The following is a 17,177-nucleotide window of genomic DNA, read 5'->3' as shown; positions in this document are numbered from 1 at the left end:
TATTCCTTTGGTTTCACTTGTTTCACTCCCAAGTGAAACCAAAGGAATAAACTCACAGAGGGGTATGCACCTTCAGCTGCTGTGTGAAGATAAAATCACCCCAAATGTGGCCTTCCAGCCAGCTGGGTGGGTATGCCACGAGCTCTCCCCACAACACGAAGCCCCCCGAGGTGAAGCCTGGGCTGTGTCCGGCTCCACGAAGCTGTAGGGAACCGTGACGTGGGTGGAGTGAGCCCTTGACGTAGCCCGCGTGCTCACCCGTCTACACAGCCGGCCGGCCGGCCTCATGCAGCAGGCACAGCTGAAACGTGTCCCACCGGGGCTATGGTAAGGGCGGTACGCAGACCTCACAGAGCTGTTACGGCAAGACGAGGCCCTTCAAGGCGTCTGTCACCGTCAGCTCACAACACAGCAGCCGCCTCCGACACCACCTGAGGGACGTGGAAGCAGCTCCGAACACGACCCGTCAGGGGACGAGGGGACGAGGGGGCGAGGGGGCGAGGGGGCGGGATGCGCAACGGCTGTGGTTTCGGGAAGGCTCTGTGAGGCGGGGACCAGGAGGTTACAGCGACTGGCGGTTCAAACACAGTCTTCCTGAGGCTCAAAGACCCAAGGCAAAGAAACGCAGGCGATGCACTGGGCTGCCTATTTTTAATTTATTTCTTTTAAGACCACCTCGTTGCAATTTCCAGAGAGAAAATACAAAACAAGAAACAGACTTCGTTTCCAATACATAAACAGTGTGCTGGAGTTTAAAGCGATACTGATAACATTGTTACAGAAGGATGTCGGCTTACTCCAGGGCACGGCAGTATTCCTGAGGAATAAACACGATTTCTCTTTTCCTCCCACTGGGATGTTCTGGGTCTAAGTCACTGCTCCTGCTCCTGCGAAGTAAGGACACTCTGATTAGAAATGAGCAGACAGCACTTGGACAACCATCTCCGACCCACGGAACCCATGGGCCCCAAACCTTGACACCCTGTTTCCTTTACAACAGTCTCACAGGAGAGCTGTGAACACCCCCCACCCAGGGCCTCAAGAGTGGCTCCCTAATCTTGGGGGGAGCACTCAACAGTCAGTACCCGGACCACTGTTCCTAAAACTCAGCAAAAGGCTGCCTCACAGGTGAGAGGACGCGGCGCGGCTCTGGGATTGAACAGCCGACCACCGCCGGTACGACTGCATCCTCGCCTGCTGAAGGAGGGCAAGGAAAACCTCTCCCGCTCACATACTGGGAGGGAGGTCTCGAGAAAGAACAGAAAGGCAAGGCCCCCAGGAGGGCCCACAGAGCGTAGCAGGCCCTCGACAGGCAAGAACCGTGCAACGGCTACCTTGGAAGAGCCCTGCGCTGTGCTGCTCTCCGCAGAGAATGGACGGTGACCACACCGAGGCACAGACTCAAGTCCACATACGGTTACAAGGCCACTTTGGAGCAGCACACACACGGCTGTTAAAAAGGAACGATATTTTCCACAGCAGCTCCCAGCCATGAAACGTAGAAAATGCACAGAATCACCCCTGAGCCACTGTCCACGACAACTCAGTCTGAACAATGAAAACATTCTGAGCAATCAGAAGACCTGAAGCTCCTCGCCCCCAAATCCAGCCGCGGTGCCGAGAAAGCAAAGGGCCAGGGAGCGGCGGAAACTGCCCGTCGTCAGCCCTGGTGCCCCGCGGCTGCGCCTCTTCTTGTCCCCGTCAGGGCCTCTTGGGCTCTGGGGCAGGGACGGCTCACTAGCGCGGAGGGCGGCCCGGCTCCCGGGCCGGGCAGCTCCCCCTGCTCCCAGGCCTCTCGCCGGGCATGCGCGGGCGCAGGGCCTGGCAGGCAGTGGGCGGTCTGAGCGGGTTCTGAGAGAGAGGCTACTGAGCTGTGGTGGGGACCGTCGTTTGAGATTTGGTGACCCTTACGGCTCCAGCTTTTGACCAGAATGGGGACGCTCGACGGTAGCACATCTTCCGCTCCACTTGTGATTTCGGTGGCACGATGGGTAAGTCAATCACCCTTTCCGGGCTGGCCTCGACTATGACCGCCAATGTTCCTATCGATCTAGCACTTCGCAGCGTAAAATCATCTTCACACTGAATTCCCACAGCAACCGTGCAGGCGGGAATTCTTACCCTCATTTTACAGACAGAAGCCAGAACGTCAGAAGTGAAAAAACTCAAGATCACACGGGAGGCAAGCGGTGGGTGGCCCAGGACCCACCCTCCGGTCTCCTGGCTTCTGGGCTCTTCCCCCTCGTCCCCTGCTGCTGCTGCCCAGATCATAGTGACTCTAGCTGAAGGGTGACCCAGAAAGGAGAGGGTTCTGCACCCCTGGGCAACGGGACGCTCGGCCCTGAAGCTGGTGTCGCTACAAAGACCTTGCCTTAGCAAGCCCGAGGCCACAAACACATCTAGCAGGGTAGACAGTGTGCTTCACTCGGTCATTTCCTATTTATTCGAGTGTCAACTTTGTTCCTGGCCCTGGGCATACAAAAATACCACCCTTGTCTTTGAGCACTCAGCCTCCCATGATCCTTTCCCCCAAACCCCACGGTAATCAATCATCTAAAGTAAGGCAACGGGAAGAACCTCAGGAGACGTGGGCTACTTGCTCCCTCCTGAGGCGTGGGCCGCAGGGTCTCATCCCGTCCGCATTATTACAAATCCATCTGCAGACAAGGACGCCAGCAGAATCACTGGGACTTAAGAGTCGAGAACCTACCCTCTTCAACAAAAAGCGGAAGAATGCTGAGGCCCAGCTGGAGCACGTGTGAGATGTCGACGGGGCACTCTGAGATCGTGAACGTAAGCGCTGCTTCCAGATACTTGAGACAGACCTGCTGTACTACGACAGGCCTCCCCAGGCAGCTTCGTCAGTCCCACCCGCTCACGTGAGAGTGTATACGCAAATGCACAGCCGCGCCCCAAGCTACAGTGGAAGGGACAGGCTTCAGGCACCAAAGTGGTGTCAACACCACTACAGGCCAAAGAGCAACGAGGAGCTCGGTGGTGCCACAATGACACACACCGTTTACTAATCAAATGTGCTCCAAAGAATTCCTCAGGGACTCTGGAGAAATTCTTTGTCTTTTAAAAGGGAGAGAAATATCAATTCTGTACGTACTTTGACATATTTTCCGTGTAGAAGATATGGAGCCTGGAAATCATGCTGACAGTTGGAGTAGGCCATTCCCAATCCCATGCCAGAACCGAAGGCTAATGGCCACATTCTTCCTAGTGAGCAGGAAAAGGAAAATCCCAACAGGGAACCAATGAGAGAAGATAGAAGCTTTTTCTTTGGCTCAAATACATTTGCTTAGGATTCAATAAATATTCAACATACATCCTACTGATGACTGCAACATGCCACACATTTCTATCGATGTTTAATCCACAGTGAAAGACGAGCAAAGGGAGTCTACTACTGAATTTATTAATTCAGCAAACACTTATTAAGTATCTATCCTGCTAGGTGCGAGGTCTCAACAAGTGGTGCATATGAAAACAGCAGACACGGTTGAACCTTTTAATTTTCATACATCCACTTTCATCATTTGCTCATTTTAAGTAATGTCTTAGCCCTATCAGAAACAGCACTTTCAGGAAGGTGCTTGAATTTTAAATGGAATCAAGTGAATTCTGACTGCAGTAAGTCATAAAGCTTCTTTATGCCAATACGGTAAGTGATTATTTGGTATCAACGCTGTGTAATATGATTCTCTGGTAATGTATGCCCTACCCATTCTTCACAGAGAGGGGTCAAAGTGACCCCTCTGGCTTCTATTCAATAACCAAACTTCAGAATTTCTTCCACAGAATGAAAGGGATATTGCTCGCCCTTTGCTCAGGAGAATTTCTGGCCAAAAAGCATGTGTATTTCTCATCCATTTGTTTTTATGACCAGCAAGACTCATTTTCAAGTTCCTTTAGAAAAAATTATAATTAATTAGAACTATCTGAGCTTGCAGATTTGGCCAAATGACTCACTGGCATAAAGTACAGGCTTTTCAGATGATATCATATTGAAGATATCAAGCACCCTGACTCAACGCCCAGGGGGAACTCTGGAGGTACCCAACCCACTCTGACCTCCTCTGAGTCCACACTGTCTGTCTAGCACCTTCGACAGTGGCCTACCTACACCCCTAAACGGATGGGGTGGCAACCACGTAGCTGTGCCCTCCAGAAGTGTGCCTGCTCCGTGTGTGTGTGAGTGTGTGTGCACGCGCATGAGGACATTATGTTGAAAAAGTAGTAAAAGTCACACTTACTTTTAAAGAAGGTAAGTGAGAAAACAAGTCCTAATCCAAAACCAGTACCTACAAAGAGGGAGGAAAAACATGTTAAATCTTATTAACAGTAACTTAACAAAAACAAAATGACCATTTCATAAATGTGAACATCTAGAAAACAAATTTTGTCTTAAATAATTTGGTATTTAGTTGATTTTCTCATCTCAGAGGCTGTACAGACGCCTTTGGTCCTTCTGCCTGCAACAGGGGAGGGAAACTTTATTCCCAATTCTGTCTAGACAAGTCTGGCGGGGTAGGGGAGCGAGCCAAGAGACAGTTCTTGAGTCGATGTTCTGGGCCCCGCTCGCAAACAGTGTCCGGCATCTCGGCCACTCTGAGACCTCTTCCAATAGGGTGCTTGGGCCAGGACGTCAGACTGGAAGCAATGTCAGCTGGAAGCTCCCCTTGTCATTTTCACACTTTGCGTGATGGCAACTTTTTGAGGAATAGGGAAAGGAGTGATCCAGAAAGTTCGCAAAGGCTGTCACATGTCAGACACAAGTCAGAGTCCTCAGAGGGAAAGTGTTCCCTCAAAAGCCCCGAATGTGAAGATTAGTCTCCTTCCCTTATTTTCACTCACAGGGCATTTTCAACCACTATTTTCAAAATAAAAGAACAAATGCAAGCTATTTTAATGGTCTGGTAGGAATAAAAAATTAAATACCTAATTTTCAATCAAATCTCACAGGAACCTAAGCTTGTAGGGGATAAAGACTAGATCCTTATTTTCACCAGTATTTCTCAAACCTTGGTTATTCTAGTGCTGCCATCACAATTTTTGCTAAATCTACATTACCTTCACAATTACTTAATCATTAAAAAAAAAAAGACAAGATCAATGCACATATTTCGTTAAATGAATTTGGCCTGAACTTAAATAATATTGGTGTAATCATAGCTTTGAGTGCTAGTTATATCTTTTTCATAAGATATGTTAAAATGAGGGGCGCCTGGGTGACTCAGCTGGTTAAGTGTCTGCCTTCGGCTTGGGTCATGATCCCAGGGTTCTGGGATCAAGCCCCACATCGGGCTCCTTGCTCAGTGGGCAGTCTGCTTCTCCCTCTCCCTCTGCCTCTCTCTCTCTCTGTCTTCCGTGAATAAATACATAAAATCTTTTAAAAAATGTGTTAAGATGAATGTAGAACCATTAAAAGATTTTTTTTTTGGTCTGTGGTACCATTTTAGGGGGAAAAGAAATCACCACCCCATACTATAGTGATACACGTCATTTTTCCATTATCGAAAAAGTTATACACACCAAGAAAGAGCACCAAGGTCTGATTTTATATTTGTTTTTGAGACTTGACAATTGTTTTCAGACCTTTCAGAGTATTCTGAGGCTCTTCAAGAAGTGTCTACTCCAGGGTCCAGCCAACCTCTTTACAATTAAGCACCACAAAAAAGTCCCGAGTCTCACTTTGCCTTAATACTTTTCCAATTTTGGCTGTTGGAATTCTGAGAGCTTCTCCGTCTAACCATGATTTTAGGCTACTGCAGTGTAAACACTCAAAGTCCTTCCCCGGTCAGCGGCCTGACCTCTCTGCTCTAGACACAGAACTTCGGCACAAGCAAGCTAAAACACACCAGTTTTCATCCACCCATGCAACCAGCCAGCTGAAGGGGGCCTGAAGAAAGTATTAACGCCACTTACTCAGAATGATTTCTGATCATTCTCTCCTGCCACATGTATGCGGCCATGGTGTACAGGTTTCTCTCCTATGACTGCATCCTATACAAATATGAATTTTCGTTAAAAATCATGACTTTGCCCCGTCCATCAGACCCTGCATTAGGTTCAGTGCTCAACTTCAAAATGCAGTATCTCAGGGGCTCCGGGGTGGCTCAGTCATTAAGCGTCTGCCTTTGGCTCAGAGCGTGATCCTGGCGTCCTGGGATCGAGCCCCACATCAGGCTCCTCTGCTGGGAGCCTGCTTCTTCCTCTCCCACTCCCCCTGCTTGTGTTCCCTCTCTCATTAGCTGTCTCTCTGTCAGATGAATAAATAAAATCTTTTAAAAAAACAAACAAAATGCAGTATCTCAAAATCACTCGTGTCACCCCAACGTCCATATAATTTATGACATGGTGGGAAGCCAGTCAGATCACAATAGTTAAACCTGCTCAAGGCTGACATCATCTGAAGGAAAAGGAACTAACATTTTGGTATTTCCCATGACTACCCACCATTCTCTCCCCCTCCCTGCCCCCAAATTCTCTTTCAAACCAAACGACAATCTGATACGGTATCATTCCCCATTTTTCAGATGCAGAAAATAATCTGCTCAAGGGTACTCTGTTCAGTTAGTGGTAGGGCAGTGAACGGGGCCCAGGTCTGCCAGACTCCAAAGCCACTCTACCCGCTACGTCTTGACACTGGAGTCCCCTACAATTTCAACCCTGACACAATCACTAGCTCCCAAGGGAAAATTGGAGTGTCAAGATTTCTACTGCCACTGAAGTAAGATACAGCCAAAAACCAAATTGTGCTTCCCACGCAACAGCCCAGAACGCTCGGCAACCAGGGCAGTAACAAGTCTGCACAAGGCCAAAGGGCTTGTTCAGATTCATTCCCAGACTAATCGTACTGAACACGTCACAGACAGAAGTCCACCTGGTAGGTGAGATTCAAGAGCTTCAGAGAAATGCGAGCTATCATGACTGATACTCCTTGGCGAGAATCTGCTGTCGCCCAGTTTATAAAATGGCACTGGGTTCAATTTCAAAGCAACTTGCCTCACCCCCTTGCAGCTGGAAGATGAGTAAGACAGTAAATTGGTACTAGAAAATGAGGTAAAGGATTTGGACTGGCTTACAGATTTCAAACCCGGCAATGGGATGGGGAGGTAGGCCAGTAAAAACATAATGGCTTACAATCAGAGCTTTTGGTCTTCTCCATCTGGAAGGCAATTTTTTGGCAAACAAATCAAAAGCCCAAAAGGAAAATATTTCAGCATTTTTCTTGTCCTTCTGACTCCATGCCTGTCTCTCCTATTTTTCCCCAAGGAAAGAAAGCTCTCAGAAGCTCAACTTTTCCAAGTAGCAGACCAAGAATGATGGTAACCCACTGTTACCAGCATCACTCGCCACAGAGACGAGAAATGTCTCAACAGCAATCAATACAACACAGGAAAGCTTTACCCTAGACACTTAAGCTCAGGTATATGCCTAACACCGAGTTCTGCTCCCAGCAAAGGCACCTATCTGCAAATCTGAGATCCAAATCCCAGTTCAGACTAAGCAAAAGACGGAGGGTGCGCTACGGTCTTCAACTGGCCTGCTACCTCTTCAATTCTGAAGAGTGATTTTCCCCCCTCCATTTCTGTGTTTTTAAGACACAAAATAACAAGACTGTTCTCCTCAGAAAAAAATAATACAGAAACTGATTTTTTTCAATGCCAATGTTTTATTTAAACTTAGCTATCTCGGTTATTTGAGAGATTAGCAACGGCGGAGCCGCTGATGAGTTTTACAGGCTCAAGTTCTCACATGCTGGATTTCTTTTAAAAGGCAACATGTTGCTTCAAAGAAAGTCCCACCTGATCTGGGGACACCCACTCTGCAGCTGTTTCCACTAAAGATTGGCACCTCTAGGCCACGTTTAAACTTCATAACAATAAAACATGAAAGGTTTGTCTTACAATAAAAACAAACCAACATGGAAAAGAGAAGAGTTTTCTCCGCCTTTGGCCACTTTTTTGTGTTGTTGCATGACAAGCTCTCTTAGAGGAAAAAAGCCAAAGGAAAAAGTACAAAGCATTTTTCACCTTCCCTGGAAGCAAACATTTAACTATGAATAAAGTTTATATAACTTCGCCTTCCCCCCACTCGAGCCTGTTCTTTTGCTCTGTCTGGAATGACAAATCACCCTAAAAGAAAGAAATGCCTGATTATAGGTACACATCTTCCTCGTGGCAAAGTCCAGTTATGAGGGGAAGGAGGGGGCAAGGCAAACACACACACACACACACTCACACACACACACACACACACACACCAGAGGAGCCTTATGGAATTGACATTAGGCAAGGAGCCCATGCTCTGAAACCATTTCTTTTGGAGAGGAAAAAGAATTGGCACAAACTCTTTCAAAAAGAAAGGACTCCAAATCAGTCTAAGCCTGCACTTCAGTGCACGCTTAGTGACCAAAAGGACATCATAAAGCTGGCTAGGACAGAGACACAAAGTTTTAGGAAGGACCAATTCCTTAGCAGTTCATCTGATACTATTTTAATAAGAAAACAAGAACTCACTCACTCCCACTAGCGACACATAAAATACATGTAAAATATTGCCGTATCTTATGCCCAAGCGGGTTTTGTAACAGATTTAAAAGAGGAACAACCCAAAGCAGTACATCCGTGTATGCCTTAAGCCACGTTCTGTGTAAGGAAGGGGAGGAAATAAATATATGTTGACGGCCATTACTGTGACATGTGGACAACTTCTGGTTCCAACTTTATTTAGAAAAATCTTAGCTCTTGCCATGCCACCTAGCATAACGCTTTACGTCACTGCTGATCATTAAGAAGCAAGCATAATCAGCAAGAATTAACAAGCAGGCTACACAATCGGATTGCAGTCTCAGGGTGGAAGTGTACTTTGGATATGAGCCCCTGCGCAGAACAAGTTGGAGCAATCCACGCTCTTGCGGAACCGACTTGGTAAAAGCTGCACTTGCCAACGGACTTGTAGGGCCAGGAGGAGGCACTCATTGTTTGGAGGGGCACAGAAAAAAAATCATTAAGTCACTTAGAAAACATTTCTAGGAAAGATCACGGGGGGGAAGAAAAGACCATGGGCCCATTTTATTAATAACTTTATTATACAATATTAAATTCTCCTTCCAGCTTATGTTTACCATTTTATTTTTATTTATTTTTGATTTTTCATTTTTATTAAGTTTTTAATTTTAATTCCAGTATAGTTAACAGTGTTATATTAGTTTCAGGTGCACAATACAGTGGTTTCAACAATTCTCCACATTACTCAGTGCTCGTCATGAGAAGTGGACTTACATTTCACACGTTAAACAAAGCTCCTAATAAATTTATGAGCCTAATGTATAGTTATCAATGCTAAAATCTGATCTGTATCTAAAAATTAAGTAAAAATGCAAACCAACTCCATTTTAATTTCTAAAACTTATATCAAAATGTAGGAGTAAAACCTAAGTACCACTGCACTGGCAATTCTGTGAATATGAGAAGCTTCAGGAGTTCCAAGCAAGTCTTTCAGATCCCTAGAAGCCACGTGCCAAGCAACTTTATTCATAAATGTCTGAAAGAAAACATAAAAGTTCTAAAGCAAGGAGGGTTTTAGTCTCCCACCGAGTGGCATGGCAAGAGGACTGGTGTCATCATGAGATGGGCCTATGTCAACCACTGTTCGGCCGCTAGCTCTCTGACTGTACATCCATTACTAAGGTCACCTGGCCTCAGCCCGCTAGGCTACAGAGTAAAAACAATCTCACAGGGTTGCTGTTTCAGGAAAGTGTAAGGCATCTGGCAGTGTCTGGGAAAGAACTCAACAAGTGGTCGTAAGTTCTGTTATTTCTCTAATCAAACTCAAAATAGGTCAAAAGTGTCATGTAAGTTGCTCCTCTATTAAAATACAACCCACTGGCTTGCCTAGGATCACGCTGTGGGTGAGCCACGGCTGAAAGTCACGACCTCCCCCCCAACTCTGTGTGGGTATCAGCAACTGTTTATAGGAACACCTCAGGTTTTGACAGACGTTTTTCTTAAAAATAGGGGATTCCCTCAGACTCATGGCTAACTAGAACATTTTGTTTAAAATATGACAAAAATTTTCCTGGGGCTATCTGGTGTTTCATAAAGCTCTATTTACGCTTTGAACATGGATTAATATCAAACTGATCTATTTATAATGGGCACATGTTCTTGTTCAATCATGTTTCGATCAATGCTATTACAACCATCAAATGCATTTGTTACGACAGAACAAACAAGAATGTGCTTTTATAGAGAAGTACCCTTGAGACTGAGTTTAGTGAGAATTACATTTCCAAGAAACATTCCTGATTTATGAAAGATGCTCAGGGCCCAATTTAGGAGGAGAAAAAAAAAAAAGTTTTAAGTCAGCTCCAAACTGTGTTACTTAATGCTCTGAGGCAAAGACAGACTGTCCCAGGTGTCCATGTGTAAATGCCAAGTCATGTGAATTACCCAAGAAAGTGGGCTGGACCAAAGACCCAGAGACGGTAAATTCAGTCTGTGTTCACCAGCCTCTCAAAAGTCAGCATCGCTGGGGGTACAGAGGAACCGGACGCAGAAGGTGGCTACTATGCGAGACCTCCACGCTCCTGCAGCTACCCGGACTAGATGGAGGCTGGAACATCGGCAAGGATTTCTCGGGTGGACATCAATTCCCGGGATCCTGATCAGAACAAGCCAGCCAGTCAGCAGAAAGCAGGGAAGACAGGGAAGGGAAATGCGGAGTCATTACTGGGGTGCTCCGCTTCAAGAAAAGCCAAACTCACTACAAGGGTCCTTTTAAATGAGTGCGTGTAGCACGTGATCCAACTTCCGGAATTCTGACCGCCACACAACTTTCCAAGAATGCACAACAGGTTTGGTACACGTTGTACTAACATATAATTAGCTAATAAATTCACATGCGGGCAGAGCATGTCGGAAAAGGAGAAAACGCTCTGAAGAGTAATTTAAGGGAGACTGAAAAAAAATGCAGAATTGGGGCGCCTGGGTGGCGCAGTCATTGGGCATCTGCCTTCGGCTCACAGCGTGATCCCAGCGTTCTGGGATCGAGCCCCACATCAGGCTTCTCTGCTGGGAGCCTGCTTCTTCCTCTCCCACCCCCTGCTTGCGTTCCCTCTCTCGCTGACTCGCTCTCTCTCTAATAAATAAATAAAATCTTTTTTAAAAAATGCAGGGGCGCCTGGGTGGCACAGCGGTTAAGCGTCTGCCTTCGGCTCAGGGCGTGATCCCGGCGTTATGGGATCGAGCCCCACATCAGGCTCTTCTGCTATGAGCCTGCTTCTTCCTCTCCCAACTCCCCCTGCTTGTGTTCCCTCTCTCGCTGGCTGTCTCTATCTCTGTCAAATAAATAAATAAATAAATAAATAAAAATGCAGAATTACTAAGTCTCAATAAACACAGTAAGACACAATGCATTACACTTACTGGGGGGGCGGGTGCAGTGGAGGTACTAACATTTACGCTGTCAGGCCCTGCATATTGTTTCTATGGATCATTTCATTTGATCCACAGAACCACCTTGTAAGGTGTACTATGATCCTGTCTCCCAGAAGAGGAAACAATTTAGTGGACCTGACTTACCCAAGTACACACAACTAAAAAAGTGGAATTCAAACCCAGGCTGTCTGACTCCAAAGTCAAGGCTCTTTCCTAGATACAGGGGTAAACTTCATGGAGGGTTAAGCAGAACAGCAGGGCAACTGGTCTAATGTTACATATGAGAACAAAGTGTTTTCTGCATTGTGGCAGGTAGTTTATGACTATGTTACTCTTCAGTCCCTCAAGAAAACAACAGAAACCGCGGAAGTTCGACTTTTCAGGAGTGGTAACAAAAACCTGAAATCACTCAGAATCAATGAGAAAGAGTCCACAACCCAAACTGGGAAGTACTTCCCTCTGTGCACTGGCTGGACATCAGATGAATCCAAATGGGCTGAGCGCTGATAAAACGAATCCAAATTCATCCAAACTGCTCAGAAGGATATCCTCCAGTGAGTCCCTTCCCTCCCCATAGCCCCAATCCTTCTAGCCCATCCCCATCAATATAATAACTGTATTCTCACCTTTGGGAAAGGAAATAAAAGAACCTGGGATATCGTGTCTAATGATAGACATGTCTATCATTACAGAGATTATGTTGTCATCTACTCCGGATTCAAATGAAAAACTCAATGGAGAAACAAGAACCAATAATTTCTCTTCCTTATACATTTACTCGAGCTACATTTATGAGCATTTATTAAGTAGAAGGCACAGGTGTTTCTTCTTTGAAGGTGGGAATTGTTACACGGCCGTCTACTTCAGTGATAAGGCTGTGTGGACTTGGGGTAAGACAGGTTAAATGTGAAGGAGAATACCGGTAGGTTACTTATTAGTTGTGTGTCTCAGTCCTTGGGCAAATGATAGAGCTCCTCCCAGCATCCGTTTCTTCATATGGAAATCAGGAATACTAAAAGTACCTGTACCCGACTGGGGAACAGTGAGGATGACACAGCAGGACAAGTGTAAAAAGCCCGGAAGAACAGCACACTGCACACTGTAACTGCCATCCCCTTCCTCTCCCAACCAGCCAAACCATCCTGACGGGTTAGAGAAGGGAGCGGGGAGAAGGTGGGAGGATTGTTCAAGAACAAATCAAAAGTTCAAATATTTACAAGAGTCCGGGGCTCAACACGGGTCAGAAATAAATAAGACAGAGCCTCTTCCCTGGGGAGCTTGTGATCAGGGAAGGAGAATAAGTCAGGTATCCAGAAAACTAGAAGGGACCATGTTCTGCTGGTCCAGAGGAAGAGGGACACACTTAGCTGGGAAGATTTTTTTTAAATACTCAAGAGGGGCGCCTGGGTGGTGCAGTCGTTAAGCGTCTGCCTTCAGCTCAGGGCGTGATCCCAGCGTTCTGGGATCGAGCCCCACATCAGGCTCCTCCGCTGGGAGCCTGCTTCTTCCTGGGGCGCCTGGGTGGCACAGCGGTTAAGTATCTGCCTTCGGCTCAGGGTGTGATCCCGGCGTTGTGGGATGGAGCCCCACATCAGGCTCCTCCGCTATGAGCCTGCTTCTTCCTCTCCCACTCCCCCTGCTTGTGTTCCCTCTCTCGCTGGCTGTCTCTATCTCTGTCAAATAAATAAATAAAATCTTTAAAAAAAAAAATACTCAAGACAGAGGGGTCATCTGAATTGTCCTAAAGAGCAGACTCAACAGCTACTGAGGGGCACGTGCTCCACCCAAGGCTCGTGCAGGGAAACTGTGGGGCGGGGGAGGGGGAGACGGGGCAGCCTGTCTGAAGTATGAGGCATGACCGGGAGAGCAGGAGATAAGGCTAGAAAGGGATGGGGCCATTCTGAAGGCCCCAAAACATGACGGCACTTAATCTAGCAGGCAGGAGGCCGTCCTAAAGAGTATTCTAAAATATGTCACCTGACCGAAGCTATGCTTTAGTAAGACTCATCTAAGGTATGTAGGGTCCCTTGGAAAGGAAGAGACATTCTGTTGGCAGAATTTACAGGACGTAACAACTGACTGTGTGTATGCGGGTCTGGGGTTTGGGGGCTGCAGTGGGGCAGGCTGTCAAAGAAAATGCTGAGAACGCCTATCTGGATAACTAGAAAAACATGGGTGCTATTTAGAACATTCATCAAATAACCTTTTAATACCAAATTCCCTTTATCTAAAATACAACTGGGTTTATAAAACTGCAACATCCAAGGGCGCCTGGGTGGCTCCATCAGTTGAGGCTCAGACTCTTGATTTCGGCTCAGGTCATGATCTCGGGGTCATGGGATCGAGCCCCATGTCAGGCTCTGAGCTCAGCATGGAGCCTGCTTGTCCCTCTCCCTCTGCTCCTCCCCCCAACTCATGCTGTCTAAAATAAATAAATAAGATCCTAAAAAAAAAAAAAGGAGCATCTACAATGTTTTCAGGAAAACTGTATGACATTAAGTGAAAAGCATTCACTAAGCACTTAAGCTTCAGGAGCCCATTATTTCATTTAATCCTGACGATAAACTTCTTTTATTAGCCCCATCTTACAGGCCAAGAAATGGAGACACAGGATGGTTAAGTACCTTGCCCCAGGTCATACATCTGGGATTTGAACCCAGGCAGCCTAACTCCAAAGGCCTGGTCCTTGATCACCCCCCCTCACAGATACACAAAGCTATTATAATAATTTTGACTCCCCAAAGGAAACAGAATACTTTCCCAAATTCATCCTGGCCAACACTATGTGTGAGCATTCCCTTAATCAGAGGAGCTGAGGACCTGCCCTGGGCGGCGGCTATGCTAGGCCGGGCAGCCGATAAATTCACGGTCCAGTTCTGGAACTAACTGTAACCAGAAACTCGAGGTGCGAGGTACAATGACGGAAACAGGATGCATGAAAAGCACTGGGAGGATACCCAAACCATTCGGGAGGGCTAGAGAAGGGGCAAAGGAAAGGGGCTCCCAGGAGCTCCTTGGTGCCAAATTATCCAGTGTGAGGCAGATGGAGCAAGTCTCTCATGACACACAAAGGGCCCCAGGCCTCTACTGTAAGCAGGAGGGAAGCAAAAAAGGGAATTAATTGGGGAAACAACATCCAATGAGCACTTGACAACGGGCTTGCTCTGGCAGCAATGGGGACAGATGTGAAAAGACCCTCATCAGAGATGGGGGTGAAGGAGAAAGCCATCACAGTAGCCCAAGTGGGAGACAGGTCCAGACCAGAGGCTCTCTTCTGTCCATCTGACTGCAAAATGGTATCTTACATACTGTGGTCTCTCCTCAACAGCCCCGCCTCTGCCTCCCCTGTACCCCCTGCTAGGCAGAACCGAAAGGTGAGCAGCACAGGTTACAGCGTGACTCTGGTCAGGGGTTAGGAACTTGTGAGCAGTGGGAGCGACCATGCTCAGTGAGGACTCTAAAATAAGGCATCCTTAAGACACAGTTACGGACAAAGCTAAACAGAGATAGAAAAGGGGCTCAAATATTTGAAAAATATACCAATGGTTTTGCATTTAAAACCATTCGCATTATTGTTGGTGCAAATGGGGAATATCCCGAATCAGCATTTGCAAAGGTGTTAGAAGGATTCATCTCAATTTCAGGACCTCTGTGAGCAAGCGACTTGTTCTCTGCTACTCAAATCTGGCTCTAATAAGGGGCCCCAGAGAGGCAACAGCACCCAGCTGACTTTATGTTCCCGTAGAAGTCCACAGTCTTTCTGAAAGGCATCATTATTCTACAAAGCCCCACGAACGAACCTCTCCAAATCACTGGACTTGCACACATAGAGAAACCAAGAATTCAATTTTCATAAACCGAGTAAAGAAAAAAAAAAGAAGTCTTCTAAAACAGAAGTTATGAGCTGAAATAAAATGAATTTCAAGTTGTGTGGGAACAAGAAGAAAAATAAGTTGTGAGTTTTTGATGGTCACAGCCAATCTCTTCTGGAAATTGGTAAGATTAGTAGCATATATTCTAATGTCAAGACAATGCATGATTAGAGCAGTAATATACTCTATTTTTGCTTCTAATCAGAATGGGATATTTATGAGCTCATTAATTCAGGGTTTGTCACATACAGGCCTATACTAAAATGGTTAAAAAAACAAAACAAAACCCTACAACTCATGGATTTCGATTTAATCATCTGAGATGATGCCAAGAAAGTGGCAGCTTTCTTAGGACTGCTTCCTGGTAAAAGCTCAATTACGTTGCTTAAATCATTCGCTTCACTTAATCATTTAAAATCTATCACACAGAAATTGTGAGTGGTTTACACGTGCAGGTTCCGACAATCAGAAACATTTGTTCTAACTTGTAAACATTTGTCAAAGTAAGTCTACAAATCTGTCAACAATTATGTCAGTGTTACAATAATTATAAATTATCCTAAGCATTCTAATGCAGCTTTAGGTTGGATAAAGAAACTTGACATAAACATAGTGGATTTCAATTCCTCCCATATACACTGTTAACTATTACTCAAATAGCTCTAAATTCTACCTAAGATACCCAACTGAAGCAACTTTGGAAAGTCTGTATAGTTTCCAAAAAGCACTGCTATCTGCCCGCTCTCAACAGCCATACCTCACACCATTTTGCTATTCAGCTCCCTGTTGTCATTCATTAATATTGACTCATATTCTTATATCCCATATCCTTCTCATATGCATGCACGTGGTGGTTTGTTTTTCAAGGCCCTAAAAATAATGGCCTATGCTTTCTTTAAAATCATTTTATTCTGTGTGTTCCTTTTTTTTTTCTTCATTTCTCACCTTGATTTCAGTTGCTGAAAAAGTATGTGCATACAGATATACGAATATATGGCCTGTGTCATGCGAGTATTAGTCTGAAAGACTGTGGCAGGGGAGCTACGGGGAGTACGAACCTGAGGGAAGTTACAGAAGCCTAGGGCAAGGTTTCTCAGCCTCTACTACTGACATTTAGGGTGTACAATCCTTTGGTGCCGTTCTGCACGTTGTAGGATGCCTGGCAGCACTCCTGTCCCCTACCTACTAGATGTCAGTAGCGTTCCCACTCTCCCATCCCCTATTTGGCAACCATACAAGTCGCCAGACATTGCCAAATGTCCCCAGGGGGTAGGAGGTAGCGGTAAATCACTCCCAGTGGAGAACCACTGGTCTAGGAGTTTACAATTTATAAAGTGCTTTCACGTCCATTTAGATCATTATCTTATCCTGAGCCTCATCAAAACCATGTAGGGACTAGCATCCCAAGCGTACAGACAAGGAGGAGCATCTGGCTGGGTCAGTGGGTACAGCATGTGACTCGACCTCAGGGTTGAGTCTGAGCCCCACACTGGGTGTGGAGCCTACTTAAAAAAAAAAAAAGAAAAAAAAAAAAGACAACCAAGTTTACAGACTAGGAAATTGAGGCTCAGAGAGAGCCCGTAACTGTCCCGAGCCCATTTGGCTTTTCACTATCCTGCACTGCTTCTCCAGCTAAAGGCCCTCAGCTTCCACACCCTTAAGTTTATGAATTCATGGAGGTTAATGGACTGGGGACGTCCAAGGCAACAAGGGGCCATCACATCCACCAAAAGCAAACCCCTTAATAGGTCACCCAATGAGAAACTCCATTAATAGATACAAATATAATTTCAAAGTTGGCAACAAGCTTATAAAGATTTTCACTTTAAAGCACTAACCTGTTAAATAACAAAAT

General features: G+C 45.9%; 1 protein-coding gene across 1 annotated transcript in view; it reads right to left on the bottom strand.

Moving 5' to 3' along the window:
* Positions 1 to 637: 637 nt before the first annotated feature.
* MICOS10 (mitochondrial contact site and cristae organizing system subunit 10) overlaps positions 638 to 17,177 on the bottom strand; it is a 30,405-nt gene continuing 13,865 nt past the window's right edge. Inside the window, exons 2-4 of the mRNA XM_002915631.4 lie at positions 4,260 to 4,307; positions 3,113 to 3,222; positions 638 to 887 (exon numbers count right to left, since the gene is read on the bottom strand). Of these exons, the coding sequence (XP_002915677.1) occupies positions 873 to 887; positions 3,113 to 3,222; positions 4,260 to 4,307 (173 nt within the window). The 3' untranslated portion in view covers positions 638 to 872. The remainder of the gene's footprint in view (positions 888 to 3,112; positions 3,223 to 4,259; positions 4,308 to 17,177) is intronic.

This window comes from Ailuropoda melanoleuca, chromosome 2 (genome assembly GCF_002007445.2).
Source record: "Ailuropoda melanoleuca isolate Jingjing chromosome 2, ASM200744v2, whole genome shotgun sequence".
Classification (NCBI taxonomy): Eukaryota; Metazoa; Chordata; class Mammalia; order Carnivora; family Ursidae; genus Ailuropoda; species Ailuropoda melanoleuca.
This window is presented reverse-complemented; position numbering and strand designations above follow the sequence as displayed.